General features: G+C 34.2%; 2 protein-coding genes across 3 annotated transcripts; both read right to left on the bottom strand.

Annotated features, from left to right (window-relative positions):
* Positions 1 to 274: 274 nt before the first annotated feature.
* On the bottom strand, positions 275 to 1709 carry LOC109004436 (senescence-specific cysteine protease SAG39-like). The gene is made up of 3 exons (XM_035688868.1): positions 1675 to 1709; positions 955 to 1370; positions 275 to 867 (listed from the first exon to the last, which is right to left on the bottom strand). Exons 1-3 carry the CDS (start codon positions 1707 to 1709, stop codon positions 275 to 277), a joined length of 1044 nt encoding a protein of 347 aa, XP_035544761.1.
* A 2646-nt stretch (positions 1710 to 4355) lies between these two features.
* On the bottom strand, positions 4356 to 15442 carry LOC109004434 (uncharacterized protein YNL011C). 2 transcript variants are annotated; one of them, XM_018982979.2, is made up of 14 exons: positions 15184 to 15442; positions 14960 to 15076; positions 14658 to 14790; positions 13697 to 13793; positions 12714 to 12757; positions 10675 to 10831; positions 9910 to 9981; positions 9234 to 9317; positions 8000 to 8101; positions 6199 to 6246; positions 5731 to 5856; positions 5504 to 5596; positions 4770 to 4973; positions 4356 to 4645 (listed from the first exon to the last, which is right to left on the bottom strand). In XM_018982979.2, the coding sequence occupies exons 1-13, from the start codon at positions 15383 to 15385 to the stop codon at positions 4854 to 4856; spliced, it is 1395 nt and encodes a 464-aa protein (XP_018838524.1). In that variant the 5' UTR covers positions 15386 to 15442; the 3' UTR covers positions 4356 to 4645; positions 4770 to 4853. The 2 variants fall into 2 exon arrangements, with proteins under 2 accessions (XP_018838524.1, XP_035544748.1); XM_035688855.1 differs by lacking the exon at positions 4356 to 4645 and having other exon boundaries at positions 4774 to 4888; positions 15184 to 15427.
* Positions 15443 to 17002: the final 1560 nt, after the last annotated feature.

The raw sequence follows: 17002 nt of genomic DNA on the forward strand, positions 1-17002 counted from the left end.
GGACGTCACGCTTTTAAGAATTGGAGAAATAGCTAACACCATATGAAAATGTTAGGATAACTCTTACGATAATTACTACAGACACGAATAGATTATACAAAAGTAAACTTACAAACTGATTTGGTTTTATGTGATGCGTTAGATCTATTTTACATAAAAAATAACTTTACAATCTGATGTACTGCATCAAGCTACGTCAGTTTGTGGATTTCTTTTTGTATAATTCTTCTGTGGCTAAAGTATTTCTCAAGACTTATTCACCCCTGGCTATAATTCAAATATTGGGATAGGAAGCCTCCATGGCTATGCCGCATAGACCTTCCCTATCATCAATACCCCTCTCCATCCTTATGTATCCATCTTCACCCCAATCAGTGCCCCATGAATTCTTTACTAACCAATATTTAGTCCTATCTTTTGCAGTTCCATAACCAACTGCGGTAACACCATGGTCTAATTCTATTCCGCATTCTCCTTTGAAGACCCCGCTCGAGTAAAATTGAATGTCAAAACTGCTAGCGTCAATGGCAACAGAAACTGGTTGATTGGCCACTGCCTTGAGCAATGCCTTCTCGTTGTTGGCAGGAACATGTTCATACCCTGTGATCTTGGCTGCATGTGATGCTATTTTGTTCTTGTTGCAAATTCCATCATCTGCCTTGTAGGGATATTTTCCTTCAGTTGTAAGGCCTCTGTTGTGGATGATAAATTTAAAGGCATCATCCATTAGACCACCTTCACAACCTTCGTTATCACCTTTAGTGTCACAATCAACTAGTTCTTGCTCTGAAAGAGAGACTGACTTTCCAGTTTTGATGTAGGTGATCCCCTCCATGGCTGCAACCGCAGAAAATGCCCAGCAACATCCTAGAATCATGTTATGGCACAAGAAACTAGTTACATGATTTATACATTATGCATACAATAAATGAAGACCAAGTATATTTTCCTTACCACATATTCCTTGGTCCTTTACAGGGGTAACAGCTCCTTTCTTTCTCCAATCAATTCTAGATGGCACAATAGTCACATTGTTATACCTAAATGGTGCCCCATGAGATGATCTAGGCCGATTATTGGAGAGCCTTTTATATCCGTTGTAAGAAGCTTGGAATTCTTCATTACTTTGATCAGCAAATTGATTGACACTTAGCTTATAAGGCCGATTCCCATCACTGTTGGAAGACTCAATTAACTCTACATTGCGCTTGAAAAGCTTGAAACGCATTTTTTTCTCTGCATTGTCCTTATAAGTGCGTCCATGGTGAGCCATCCATCTCTCATGCCTCTCCAACATGGATACTTCATCCAACATGCGGCAAGTGGCTTGGCAAGCCCATATCCCAAGCAATGCCACAAAGATGAATGCCCTTCCACTTCCAGTGTTCAAACTCATTCTTTACTTACCTAAATATGATAGCTAGTGTGTGTTGATAAAAAGTATACGATTTATAAGCTGAAAAGTGATAAATAAGTAGGCATGCACACTCACAATGGTTGAGAAGAATGGGTATAACGTATATATATATAGAAAGATTCCTCATAGTTTATGTTCTTTTGATGTGTCGGGACAAGACACTTCCCGAGTATACCGACCATAAAGGTTGTATTGACTTGGACAACCACCAAGTGTAGCTCTTGAGCTCCGTATTTTAAGTCCATATATTTCATTACGATTGTATTAATTTATATTGTTTGGAACTCATCATATGCCGATTTGGATGTTTATTTAGATTTTTGATGTGTCTGATCCATTTTGAGATTCAAATTATAGCTTAATATGATGAAACCTACAATCATTGAACATATATTTTGGCTGTGAGGTGGTCATGAGCAATCCACGTATCTTTTTCTTCCTATTAACACTTGATTGAAAGGGATCTCATAGTCCGTAAAAAGTTGCAATGTTATTTAGGTTTGTTTTAGCAAATCTTTGACATTGTCTGAAGAGAGATCAGTGACAGTTTGAGGCCAAGCAGAAGAGGGAAATAGTGACCAGACCGAAGCCTACTACGTGGTAAAATGTGTTCCCTAGTCTTAAGGTTGCATTGTTACCGACAAACAAGAAACCCGGTGATATTGGTTCTTAATTTGTCAAATCTACATACGAGTCATTGACAAATATTTCAGTCGACCACGCAAGAGATGGATCATTTAAGAATGTTCATATTATTTATGTTTAATATTACTAAGGCCAACGTGGGTCTGCCACTGCGTTTAATACTTATGTTTTATACATTTTATACGTATAATATTTATGTTTAATACATTTTATATGTATAATACTTATGTTTAATATTTATGTTTAGTACGTTTAATAATTATAATTAAGACTTATGTTTTACACTTATTTTTAATACTTATGATTAATACATTTAAGTATAATACATATAATACTTATGTTTTATAATTATGCTTTATACTTTTATTTAATACATTTTGGGATAATTACACTTTGCCCTTTCGAACTTTCACTCAATTCATAATGTGTCCCCAAAATTAATAATTACATCAAAGTGGACCCGCTTACTTTCAAAACTTACCAATATGCCCATTATGTCTGCCACTTGTGTTAAATCTAATGGAAACTGCCTCCACATGTTACACATATGCATAACATTTACTGTAAAGATATAATTTTCATCTAATTTATTTATTATTGACAATATAAAATATAAAATAATATATGCTATCAATTAATGATAATAAATTAGATGAAAGTTACATTTTTGTTATGAATGTTATGCACATGAGCAAAACGTGGAGGCAGTTTCCATTAGATTTAACATTGTTGGTAGACGGAAGGGGCACATTGGTCAGTTTTGAAAGTAAGTATGTCCACTTTGATGCAATTATTAGTTTGAGAGCACATTGTGAATTGAGTGAAAGTTTGAATAGGTAAAATGTAATTAACCCATACATTATATATATATATATATAATACTTATCTTTTATACTTATTTTTAATACATTTTATACATATAATACTTATATTTAATACATTTAATACATATAATAACTTATCAAAAAACATTTAATACATTTAATACTTATGATTAAGATTTATGTTTAATATTTATGTTTAATACGTTTAATATGTTTAATACTCATGTTTAATATGTTTTATAACTATGTTTAATACATTTAATACATACAATACTTATGTTTAATATGTTTTGTATTTATGTTTAATACTTATAATAAGTATAATAGTTATGTTCAATATATTTTATACATACAATAAACGTTTTATACTTATGTTTTATACGTTTAATACTTATATTTAATACATTTAATACTTAGATTTAATATTAATATTTTATACTTATGTGTAATACGTTTAATACTTAGGTTTAATAGTTATTTTTTATATTTATATTTAATACATATAATACTTATGTTTAATAGATTTTATACGTATAATACACATAATACTTATATTTTATACTTATGTTTAATACGTTTAATGCTTATGTTTAATACATATAATACTTATGTTTAATACGTTTAATACTTAAGTTTTATACATATAATACTTATGTTTAATAGATTTTATAATATGCGTATAATAATTATGTAATACTTTAATACTTATGTTTGATATATTTTATACGTTTAATACTCATGTTTAATACTTATGTTTAATACATTTTAAGAAAATTTCTTCTTTGGAGGCCTTCTAATACTATTTCCTAAATAATTGTAATATCAATATTATTTCTTAGAGGATTTAAGTCTCGTTTGGTTACACAAATCATCTCATATCATCTTATCTAATCACTACAATTTTTTCCACATTAAATATAATAAACAATTCAACTTTTTCAAATTTTACAATAAAAATTATATTAAAAAATTATATTCTAACAATATTTTATTCAATTTTTAACTTTTATCTGATCTCATATGTATAGCTAAACGAGGCCTTAAGGATTTTTATTTCTTAATAAAGGTCATTAATAGTCTTTTTTTTTTTTTTTTTTTTATAAGTAATAGTCTTCTTTTTAAGAGACCTTGAGTGGTGTAGGGAACCCTAGGCACTTGCCTGAGTATTGAGGCGCCCTTGTGCGGTCGACTTCCCAATTCAGCGCAGTTAATAAATACCCAACAACATCTTGCATTTGTGTTGCTCGCATACTATAATCGGTATACATTTCTTGTCATCGACTCCACCTCTCCTTCAAATATATATAAAAAAGAAGAAGAAGAAAATCCACATCTCCTTGCATTCTGTGTAGTTTACATAAGCCCTCCCGCCCGCCCATCCATGACAAAGTCATGCATGACAATCCTCTTAGCGGCTAAATTTAAACTGTATTGACTACTTTCCTTGAAAGTTGAAAGTACTAGACCCATTGCGCAAATAAGACTTTGGTGTATAAACAAATAGGTAAGACCAAGAGGTTTAGCAGGTTCAACAACTAGTCAGAATGTTCAACAATTGATGATTATTCTCTCCCTAATTTTCTGCAAAGACGCATTATGCACTTACGAGACAACGAACTACAATCATAATTACAAAAAAAATAAAAATAAAAAAATAAAGCAAAGTCAAACACTCATACATGAGCGTAATCAAGGAAATATCCCATGCCTTGGATCGAATATCATGTGCCAGCCAACCCAAGAAGTGAGGCAAACTCACCTGTAACCAGAAAATTAATTCAGAGTAATACAGTAAAAATAAGAAAAGCAGCGAATTAATGAGAATATTTTATAAACTAGTTAAATATGCCGTGACAAAAAGATTGAGTTTCTTTAATTTGTACCTCGGGATCAATGGACCCACAAGCAAAGGCTCCAATATCCACATCAAAACCTATTACACTTGCTGCTGAATACCATTTACATAGTCAACCGATTCTAACATTTGTGCTCATGTGTGAGCCTACCACATCAGCAAGAGCTTGTATTAGGGACCTCGGGTCAAATATTACACCCACTTTTGGATCATGTATAGAATCGACAAAGTTCTGCAAAGTTAATATGTTTTAGAATCCAGATCTACAAATAAAGGAGATTGTCATCATCCAATCAAGTAAATTGATTCAAAATTACAAGACTACTATTTTGCTTAGGCTTCTAATACTGAATGATAATAGAGGGCATACTAAGATTGTTCTGAATACAGGCTTTTAAAAATAAGGCCACCATAGTAAATCCTGCCGGTTGCCTTCAAAGTTTGAGCTATTAAATTCCAGCCTCAACAGGCCATTATTGTGGCACCAGCATTTCTGAAACGATCACTTTGATCGGAGGTACCAAATTAGCCTCATTGGAGAGCTTCAGTAATCCAGGAGTAGTTTGAAACGTTATTTTTGGGTATATGCCCTCATCACAGAGATTCTAGATAACACTTCAACGTCTTATCCTTGAGTTTTCAAATTGGTAATGCTCAATTTAAGAATCAAATATGGAACTTTACAAGGGCACATAAGGATGTTTTCTTTAGCAATTTCTGTTTATTATACTACTCGAAACAAATGGTAACAGACATACATACCACATCAAAGATTCCTTGGGCAGCCAAGCGTTGAATGTCTACAGGAATTTCACCATCTTTGGGCACCAAAAGTGTATTGATGTACTTATTTGGCTACACAGAAAAATAATAAACTTCAAAAAATGACATGTTCCCTCTATTTCTCAAGTTTCCTCCTTTCTAGATTAGACAACCAAAGAAGATTTTTCTTTTAACCATAGTCGCATAGTACAACTCTATCTACTCACTAGATTTTTCAGACGATTATGAGGATCTCCATACGTTCGATTTAGGGCATCTGTAATGGCAGTTACAAAGCAAGAGGCCGAGAAGTCACTCGTTTCCCGATCACACGTACCATTCAACAAAAATACCTGTTACCAAAATAGCGAAGCACAATATATAAGTCTACGTGGCTCAACCATGGCACCCTGTAGGTACTCTTTTAATGTCACCACAAACAGAGACTAAAGCAAGTGTTGGATTCAAAGCTGAAACCTTGCACACTATTCAATGTACATGTTGATATCTAAAATCTTGCAATACATTCATATGCATCCAAATGGCCAAAGAAGAGATGGTAATTCAAATGAACTGGCCATTCTGAGAGGTACTGGCATAGTCCATGCATATGAATGGGCAATAAACCATAACAACTTGTACCCAATAAAATAAAATAAAATAATACTGTACTTGATAGAGTGATGGAAAGGTACCTTGCGGCAGAACCTTGAAGAAATACTCTCCCCAATACCTAGTAATACCTAGACATGGTGCATGATCAATGAGAAGATATAAAAAGGCAAGGTTCCAAAGTTTCCAACTAACAAATATCATGAATTGTACTTGTTGGTTTCCATTTTTTTCCTAATTATTAAAAAAATTTCAAAAGAAAAAAATCAACTTTGATCCAAACATCTTTTAAATACCAAAAAAATTATTTCTGTTCATTGAAAGATTTGCATCTAATTATTTACCCAGGTTTCTGCAAAACAAAAAAAAAAAAAAAAAACAAAAACAAGTTAAAAAAAACAGTTCACAAAAATTATATCTAAATAAGTTTTCAAATCTACCTAACTATTTTTATAAAACCCCATAAAAACTCCTCTCAAAATTCTTTTCAAGAATTCCCAAAATTTTTACTGACCAAATATGCCCTTAAGTATATGCTCTCTTCTACTCCTATTCTTCCTCATCCTTTACTATTTTACGTCGACTTAACTATTTCTTCTTCTTTCACCAATTGCCTTTTTTTTTTTCCTGCTCTACTGTGTTCTCCTGACATAGCACGACAAGAACTGGTTTCTTTCATCTTAACCTTTTGGCTTTTACAAATCATCATCCTACCATCACTGCTACACCAATAAATTCCAGCAGCTTCTCAGCCACTGGCACTTAGCATTTTCTAAACCATAATTGAACTACAAGCCATAGACTGCAGTCCAAGCCCTAAAATCATATTTTCCCAAAAGATTGGACCAACAAGTAGGAAATAAAAGGCAACTCAATCCTGTTTCATACTAAAAAAATGCACCAGATAGATGTTTATAATCAAAATGCCAGTTTCTGTATTTAACCAAATAGACCAACTTACAATCAACTCAAATAATTGGAAGAACTTGAGACAAACACTGACATTCACAAGAGATAACACATTACAATAAGACACCGACAGGAATATTGCATAGAAAGATGTAATAATTGAATACGTAGTCATCCATGAAGTGAAGAGGATTCCATAGCTTAAGCAATGCATTTTCCATATGGCAGTCCACATTACTTTTTTATCTCACCATATGCTGGCAACTGGTACTATGTTATTTCTCTGAAATGGACTATTCCAGCCTTGGGGTTTGTCAAGTTGAATATTGATGGTTACAGTATGGGCAACCCAAGCGAGTGTGGTGGGGTAATGGTAGTCTGAGATGAAGAGGGGCATTGATTGTGGGCTTCTCTGCTTACTATGGATGGTGAACAAATACAATAGCTGAAGTTAAAGCTTTGTTAGATGGCCCGAGAGTCTGTAAGAAATTACAACTGAAAAATGTTGAAGCTGAAACAGACTCAGCTGCCAACTTCAATGCAAAACAGGGTGCCAAAGGGTCTACTGAAGAATTTATTTCAGCTCTAAGGACGTCACTAATAATATAAAAATAGTTTTACATGTAAATGACTGGTTTATTTTGCTCACAAGCTTTTGATCCTCACAAGCTTTATTTTGCTCTAGGTTTTTTTTTACACCTTGGTTATAAGCTTTGCTCATAATTGAACTGCAACCCCAAGGTGTTGAACTGCAACCATGGCCTTCCTCCACCATGAGTGAGTGTTTATCAATAAAATTGGGGTATCATTCTCCATTAAAAAAAGGAAGAAGAAGAAGAAGAAGAAGAGAAGAAAAGGATACTATGGAGGTCCAAAGTGTTAAATTGTTATCTACAGCAATTTATATTACCATATGGCCAAAACATGAAAGTAGATTAAAAGAGCAATATGCCAGCAAGAGGTCGAGAATGTTACCAATGATGGACAAATGGAAGTAAAAAGGGATCCCATAGCATAAATGATGCAGTCCACATTACTCAACTGATCCAGGACAGATGGGTTTGCTGTGGGGAAGACCTACTCGATTACAGAAGTGAAATTATCACGCAGTCTACATATCAGAAATTAGTACGCATATCAACAACCAATATTTTACATATATAATAAATTATAAATGATTCACAAACAATGTTAAATACCTCCCATTATTAAAATCTCTACTGTTAAAGGTAATAATTACTGTAAACTTGGAGGAAACAAAATCCAAAACATCATGACTGCAACTCAAATTTGAAAACTATAATTGATATATTATAACCACAATTGCAGAGCAAACTTACCTTTTTTGGGAAAGTAGATGAGATTTTATTAGCAAAAGCAAAAGGCATAACCCAAGTATATAGGAAGTATATACAAGAGAAGCATCTAACTACCAATATAAAATGCTTATCTTTCTCCTGTTACTGATGTAAAGAAGTTATTACTAAGATCAGAAATGTATAGGTTCTTGTAGAAAAACATCAGAAAGGTATAAGCTCTTTCCAGATACTTCCATATTGATCAGGCAAGTAGAATGTTCCTTATCATACTAAATAGCACTAAGTTTCAACTTGCAAGAAACAGAGTTATGCTTGGTGCTGATTATGAACCATTGTATCCCCAGGTCCCCGTACGTATGAAAATTAATGAATGGAAAGGATAAATAGATAAAATCATACAAGATTGATAAAAAGAGTGGTATTAGTTCCATCAGATTCACATATCTAGGGAAACAGAATCCTGGTAACACAACATTCTTTCTTGAGTATCAAAAAAGTAAAAATTGACCAAACATAATGGCCGACCTCCCTATGACAGACATGTTTCAAGCAATTAGCGAAGGGGGAGAATCAAATGATGGCATTGATGCCAAAACATTCTGGTTTTCTCTATTCACTCCTTTTTTGCTCTGTTCCTTTTTTTTAGATGTATGACACATGGTATTTTGTGCTTTTTTGGCAGGCAGATATACACCACATACTGATAGAGGATGCGATTCATGACCGTACCCTCCACTCCCTGTTTATGGGAGGAAGGATATGTCACTTGGTCGAAACACCTTTGGCTCTGTACAGGACTGAATACTGAAATTCATGCATGATTTCTAGTCACAAAATCATCTCTAGTAGTACATAAGAAACAAGAAAGAAACCTAAATCCATTAATTCACCTCATGCAGTAAATTACTGCCCTCACTTGACATGTAGAACACCCGCTTTATTCTTGAAGGAAGTGCTGGAACTGAAGATCCTCCCTGTGTAAGAATCAGGCAGTTGATAAGGAACTTTGTAAAACAACTACCAGAAAACGAAAAACCTTGGTGTAATGCCAAAATTCAATTAACATCATAATTCACTAGATCTCTTAGTCCCAAAACCTTTTCTTTCTTCTTTAGATAAGGCAAAATCGTCAAAACAGCACCAAGAAGACACTGCTTAGGTGTAGAGGTATACAGTAATGCACTAATAACAATTTGTGAGGACAATTTGAATAAAAATGGATTTGAAAATTTTTGTTGGGCAGAATTGAAATTTAGTATGGCATTGTGATCTCGATCAAACTATTTCAACCATGAGTAGCAAATGATGACACAATACCAGCATCACCACCAGTAACACCAGCCTGATCATTACCATTATAAATGGCGCAACCATGAAAACCACACCACCACTAACATCACTCTCCTCACCACGATGCAAGTCTTCCCACCACCGTAAGTTTTTAATTATTGGCCAAATGATTTTTATCATGCTCCTCTTGAAAACTATCTATAGATAAATCGTACTACAAACATAATCTAGCAAATAACCAACAATTAGGGTTCCTCATGAAATTATAGCAAATACCTTATTTATAGGTTCCATAGATCCATAAGTTGGATGAGAAATTTCATTCTGACCTCGTATTATAGTCCCATCCTAAAATTAAATAACAGGAGAGAATTAGGAGAAGAAAGTACAATGCAAAAACTCCCCCCATACTGAACCCAAAACCAGCATCATTTCAGGTATTGATAGCAAAGTTAAGCGTAACAAGGGAAAGAATGAACTGACAGAGTTCAGAAACATGTTAAGCACATCTTCTTTGGAAAAATTAATAATATAACTTTAATCAACAATAAAAACTCAAACCTATCTCTGACAGCATTTTCTCCCTTTTGAACCTATGCCAACACATTTTGTAATGAATCACTTTGGCAGTACAAATCACTTTGTTGAAGCAAATTATATAATTTCATGTAGAACTTAGAGCAAGATGGTGAGAAATTTGGTATGGTGGGAAGGTTTATCAAGAGAGAAAAGGTTGGAAGTTAGATCAACGATCAAGCAGATCAAGGTGGGCGGACCAAAACCTGAAACTTTCCCAATTATATACAGATGGAGGATAATAGAAATCTTATTATCAATACTCAAGCTTGGGATGAAAAAAAAAAACATTTAGATAGGATTTTTCCAGAGTAAAACTCATAAGGACCTATACTGCTACTAACAATCCAAGAGAATTTCAATTAATTTGTTCAAAATAGCCATAGAACTACCACCAAAAGAAACTAGTGAAGCAATACACAATTACAAAATATATGCCCAGATGGAAATCAACAATCATCCTACCCACAATTCACATCCTAATGTAAGCCTGTCGTTGGTCGAAATCACGGGGAGGACCATACTTTCTGAGGGAATATCTGAAACACGTGAAAACAAAAATATTGCAGCATCTAAAGACTGAAAAAATAAACGGGCTCCTGCAAAGAAGAAATTCCCAATGCTGCAAAAATTACGAGAGTCAGTTAAGTAGTTGTAATGTCAGACAAGAAATCAATCAGACATCAGAATTAATCAATTAACTATGACGTGATAATTTTAAAATAATACAGTCCATAAAATTTCTTAAAACTTATTGAGGATAAGCTGATAGCAACTCTGCAGGGAAAAAATCATTCAAATGTTTTGGGCAAGAATGATCACGATCCACAACCATGACTGATACTCTATACACAAAAAAATTTGAGCATCTTTTTTCTATTTGATTCCCAAGGGGAGAGTCGGGTTTGGAATCTGTGGTGGGTGGATAATCTGATGGTTGAAAAGAATAACATTGTTGTCATTCTTACCCATTTCCTTCACTGATATGGACAAAAATTGGGTTAAGTTAAATTAGATTTTCTTCTTTTTTATTGGCACCGGGTGTCTAGAACAACATCCCGACTAATCCCGGGGGTGCACAGACCCTTGGCAAAGAGTTTCCCGCAAGTGTACCTCGGATAATTCAAGAGGAAAATCCCCCAGTCCGATGGCCCCTAGGAATTGTTTGCACCAAAGGAGATTTGAACCTTAGACCTAGGGGGAGCATACCCCCAAGCCCAAGACCTTTACCATTTGAGCCAACCCCTTGGGTAAATCAGATTTACAAGATTCCTTTATGGCCATAGTTACTAAAGCAATTTTTTGAGATCATGACTCTTCTTATAAAAGTGACCAATTCCATGGACATTGGCCACATACCCCTTCGAAGTAGACTACTATAAAAAGCAACATCAGAGTTACTGTAGGAGTGTAATATCCCATATGATAAGTATAAGGGTAAGTGACGCCCTAATGGAAGGCCGAAACCACATGGCCTATACTCTAAAAAGACTAGTCAATGATATAATTAGAACTCCATTGAAACCTTATAAAGAGTAAAAACTTCTCTTACCCAAGCAATGTGAGATCTCATACACCATCTATCCTAATACTTATCATATGAGATATCACAATCTACCTCCCTTAAATTCCCGACGTCCTCATCAGGCCTGCCTGTTGTAGGTGAAACGACTCAAGTCCCACATTTTTTGTTGGGATAGGCTCTGATATCATTTGTAACGCCCCAATGGAAGACTCAAACCACATGGTCTATACTCCAAAAGGACTAGTCAATGATACAATTGGTGCCCATTAGAACCTTATAAAAAGCAAGAACTTCTCCTTCCCAAGCAATGTGGGATCTCATGGACCCATACACCACCTACCCTTATACTTATTATATGGGATATCACAAGGAGTCCTTGACAGGGGCATCTAGGGTTGGGGAACCCTGAAATGTCAATTTCAATCACCCTCATTTTTAAGGCAAATTTATTCCCCACTAAGATTTATTGTTCATCACTTATGACTATAACAAAATAACCAATTAGAATTATGCATTTCAATTCCCAAATCCTTGGATCCAATCCCTTAGAAACTTCTTTGGATAATATAGGAATTAAATCATTTTGATTCACGAATTTCTAAATCACCCCTTAAACTTCTTTGGATAATAGAAGAAAGGATCATTACGTGAAACGAAAAGCTTTAACAGATACCAATAAACCACTTGTAAAGTGCAATAGAAAGCCTGCTATTTATAAGGTTATTCAAATATGATATTTGAATATGGGATATATATATATATATATATATTTTTATAAGTAAGAAGAAAATTTTATTCAAAAGCAAATAGGCATCGCCCAAGTACACATCTGGGATATATGATGTCCCATGTTTGTTTAGTATCCATTTTCCACCATCCTAACTCAAGAAGATAGAAATCAAAAACCAAGAAAGTAATTCTTTATGTAAAAAAACACTTGAAACAATGGTAAGATCTAACTTAAGTAGAAGCAAAGTACCTGCCATTACTAAAACAAAAGGATTCATCTGACCGCTGGAGAATCTGTATTTGAATTTCACAAAATAATAAAAAAGCAGATTAAATTTCATGCAAGAATCACATTGAGAAGTTCAGAAGAGCAATAAAAAATGCAAAATTTTAATAGAACACACCCTGTTCTTAGGCCTATTTTGATCTACCGTCCTATGCATTTTTTTTTTAGCAATAACACCACACGGTACAAGTTTATCAGAAATAGGACCCTTCGTCCATTTTTCCATTCATTACTATTAATAGAAACCACATGAACCAATCATAGCATGCCACATGGCAATTTTTTTCCCAAAATTGTTTTTCAGAAAATAATAAATATATTTTTATAATTAAGAATAATTTTTAAATCAGTTTTTAAATTAAAACAAAAAAAAAAAACTTAAAACAAAAACGTAACAGCCACCTGTGGTGGCTGGTGGTCAGGCCACCACTGGGCGGCCAGAACTGGGCACCCACATGGTGGCTGAGTCCTGGCCACCACAGGGGGGCCAGATTGACCACCCTGTGGTGGCCAGATCGTGCCATCTGCCCACCAAGGTGTATTTTGAGGGTGGATAATGTCATTCCCCCCAAAATGCAAAGAAATAACAATTGACATAATAAAAATATAAAAGCAACAAATAGGGGTTAAAAAAATTATGCAAGCATTATTCAGAAAACTGATAATATGAAATGATCACATGAAGTTAAAAATAAAATAACTTGATCCTTAACATTGGTTATCATGTTTGTACAAGTAATCCACTCCCAAATTGACATATCCTTTCTACCCATGGTAAATAATGTGATATGATAAAAAAATAAGGAAAAAGTACACCGATTAGGCCAGAAAAAGAAACGTACAAGCATGGGAATATGTCCCTCTGACAAAAAGCATATCCAACAGAAGATTGAAGGTGAAAGCTAAAAAAATCTATTAGGCAATCAAGCACGACTCATACTATTCACCTGATTCTGAAAGTAAACCAAGAAAGCTCGAATCGTCTCCCTGTAGGGTTTCGATACACAATTCCATAGAAAATGTTCTCCTTCCACAATACTATACCTGTCAAATTCGTAACTCAGCATACATTTAACTCAACACCCTCACCATAGTTACACCTACCAAGTAAATGAAATATACTCAGGATACTTACCATTAACTTAAATAGCAAAAGTTTCCTTTTGCACTTTCTAATAAGCATTTTTTATGAAGGGGAAAAAAAAACTATATTGCAAAAAGTAAAAAGTAGGCAATGAGCTAATAATAAATTAATTATAACAAAGGAAAAAGGAAACATATCAAAACAGAACTTGTACACCACCAACATATAGATTCACCCCCACTATGAAAAAATAGCTAATAATCGAGTAGTTTCACTAGCTTCAATGCTTTAGTTTTGAGTTAACTTAAAAAATGTGCAATTTAATAAACCATAATTTCTATTATTCTTCGTTCAACGACCTCAGGATTAGTCGGGACTCTTTTTAATCAGACAGCCGGTGCCAATCAAAAACAAATTATTCTTCTTTCAACGATCTGCTCTTTAAAAGTAAATCATTTAAAATCCAGTGCAATTAGATGGACAGTTTCTGTAATGAACCCTCAGCATCAGGGATAAAGAAACATGTGTGCGTGGGTGTGAGAGAGAGATAGAGAGAGAGAGCAATAAGGTGCCATTAAGAGGGATTGATCATGTTATTGTTCCATGATACCCTTAACGTTGCCAATGTCCATTTGACACGAGTGACAACAATCTTTTTTTTCCTGGTAAGTTAAACTTTGTCGATATGAATGCTGACAAATTTCTTATCCGGATATGATCAAACATGGAATACTAGAATGTTTAACGCTTCATTCAAAATGCACATCTAGATAACAAGTTAAACATGCAGAACTTATCCGAAGAAGAAAGATCTGATATACTACCATTCTGATTTGGCTTGTTGCGCATCAACTGGCAAACGATGACCAAGTAATCTTCTAACAGCAAGTGCCTCGGCAGTACTTTGATCAGACAATCTCAAACACCTCGACCGAATGTCTCCAACAGCCGGACCACCTATCAAATCAATGAACTTTCACATTTCCGAAAGAAACATTTGTTTTACACAAACCCCTGTAGATAACTCAATTAATCTCCAAAAACCAATTCGGATGATAAAGAAGCATTTCAAGGTGCTAAAGAATTCAATTAAATAAGTTGGTTTGCAAGTAGTTGGAAGATTTACCGAGGACACGAACAATCTCAGCCGTACTTCCTCCGTCATCGGAAACAGGAAGAACATGAGCAACCCGAGTAGTCAAATTCTTAAGCTCTTCAACCACACCATTAAACGCAGTTCCACCTGCGAATTGTTCACGCGAATGTGTTACTAACTCAATTTGGCCAAACAAGGTCGTCGCCATTGTTTATTATTAGAATTTCTACGTAAAGCTTTAATTGTTGACGTACCTGAAAAGACGAGTAACGAGGGATGGTTAGGGCTTGAGTTTGAGGAGGAACGGCAATAATGCTGGTGATCGAGTGAAGAGCGAGACGCAGCCATGAGAGGAGGAGGGGGAAGGGGAGGACTAGGAGATCTATAAGGGAAATGGGTAAAATGGAGGACCGTTTTGCACAACAGGAAAGAGGGACCCAGAAAACAATCCGCCATATTCCCGCGTCTCTTACAGCCCCTGAATCTTTTCGGCGAAGCTTCCCGTAGTCCACTCACTCTGTTTTCAAAGACCAAAAATAAATCCTAAAAATATATTCATTTAAAATTTTTATTTTTTTAGTCAATTTCCATTTTTATTAACTTTCTAACAAATATATCTTTCTTCGACACATGAATATCCATTGTAGGCTCATTTTTTTTATTGAGTGCTTAACCCAACAAAAACTATGTAAATAAAATATTTTGTCATAATTTTTTTTCCTTTTCTAAGCAAACAAGTATATCATAAATAAACTAAGGGGTTATAAGATATAAATTTCAATAGAGTGAGAGTCCCGAACAATCGTCTCAAGATCAACAAATACAATACAAACGAAATAATAAAAAACGAGGGATCTAGAATCAGAAGTTTGACTCTCACCCATTTCCCACAATGAGAAGCAGCTTGAAGTGGTTTTGCTACAGCTAGAAGCTGCAATGAAATGCAATGAAATGATGTGTGTTGCATTTTACTAGACTGGACTAGTTGAAATAGACTTTCTTTGTCACTTTATTTTGATCATTGATTAGGGAAAGCTTGAACATAAGAAAGTAGCAACCGGAAAATGAGTCGAATCGCTAGCGAAAGACTGCCACTGGTACCCTTGGCAGAGATCAGATCTGAAATAGCTAACCCCATTGGTGCCCCATGTGGCAGCAAAAGACCTCCCCTGACGCAGTGGCATGTGGTCTCACGCGCAATGTGAGCCGTGCATGAGACATACACATCACTCTTTTGGTCAGTTTTCTTCTTTTGTGTAATAGATCAGCGACTAGAGAATCTGATGGTAGGGTGTGGCGATTGTATGAGGCTGATAGATAGCAAATCGGTGCATTTCAATACTATGGCGGGAAACTAAAGGAGAAAAAAAACTTTAGATAGATTCGACAAAAACGATACAAAGGGAGGGAGAATGGAGCTGACTCTCCACCCTCTCTGGTTGGAGAAAATGGGTTATATCGAAAATGATGGTGATAAAATTTATTGCCTAGAGAGACAGAAAGGAGAAGACTAAAAAATTCTCTTGTATTATACTTTTCAACCATTATAATCGAGTTATATTTATCCCAATAATTTATTTCTCTAGATAATAATAATATTATTATGATGAATTATTTTATTATTAAATTAGTGAGTAAAACAAATCATTCCTGTCAAATGATAAGATTTAATTTATAAAATTTAAATTTTAAAATTTACCCTTCGAATGAAATTATTCTATATAAATATTTTATTAGATGTGTTATATATATTAGCTTGAGAATAAATTATTAATATTTTAAACAATAAAAATTAATTCAAGGTCAAGCAGCATAATCGGATAAGAAAATACGAGAATATGGTATATTATTATTAACTTTTTATTGTTATAAATTTTTTTTTTTTTAAATTTGGAAATCTCATTTTAAAATATACAAAGGGGAGATTACGAACTTTTTGTTATATAGTATATAAGGTAAGAGGAATTCTCACTTTCAAATCTCATATTTGTAGTTTTTTTATTATAAAATATTTTTTATAAAGTATAAAGTGAGAGATAATAAATAATAATAATAGAAAAAAAAATTTCATAA

Source organism: Juglans regia, chromosome 3, assembly GCF_001411555.2.
Source record: "Juglans regia cultivar Chandler chromosome 3, Walnut 2.0, whole genome shotgun sequence".
NCBI classification, from domain to species: domain Eukaryota; kingdom Viridiplantae; phylum Streptophyta; class Magnoliopsida; order Fagales; family Juglandaceae; genus Juglans; species Juglans regia.

Coding starts and splice junctions, on each gene's coding strand:
- LOC109004436 (XM_035688868.1), bottom strand. CDS start 1,709: ATGATGAGTTCCAAACAATATAAATTAATACAATC. Junction 1,371..1,674: donor CAATATAAATTAATACAATC/GTAATGAAATAT, acceptor TGGAAGTGGAAG/GGCATTCATCTTTGTGGCAT. Junction 868..954: donor AAAGGACCAAGGAATATGTG/GTAAGGAAAATA, acceptor ACATGATTCTAG/GATGTTGCTGGGCATTTTCT.
- LOC109004434 (XM_018982979.2), bottom strand. CDS start 15,385: ATGGCGGATTGTTTTCTGGGTCCCTCTTTCCTGTTGTGCAAAACGGTC. Junction 10,832..12,713: donor TTTTGTTTTAGTAATGGCAG/GTACTTTGCTTC, acceptor TAATTTTTGCAG/CATTGGGAATTTCTTCTTTG. Junction 9,982..10,674: donor CATTAGGATGTGAATTGTGG/GTAGGATGATTG, acceptor ATTTAATTTTAG/GATGGGACTATAATACGAGG.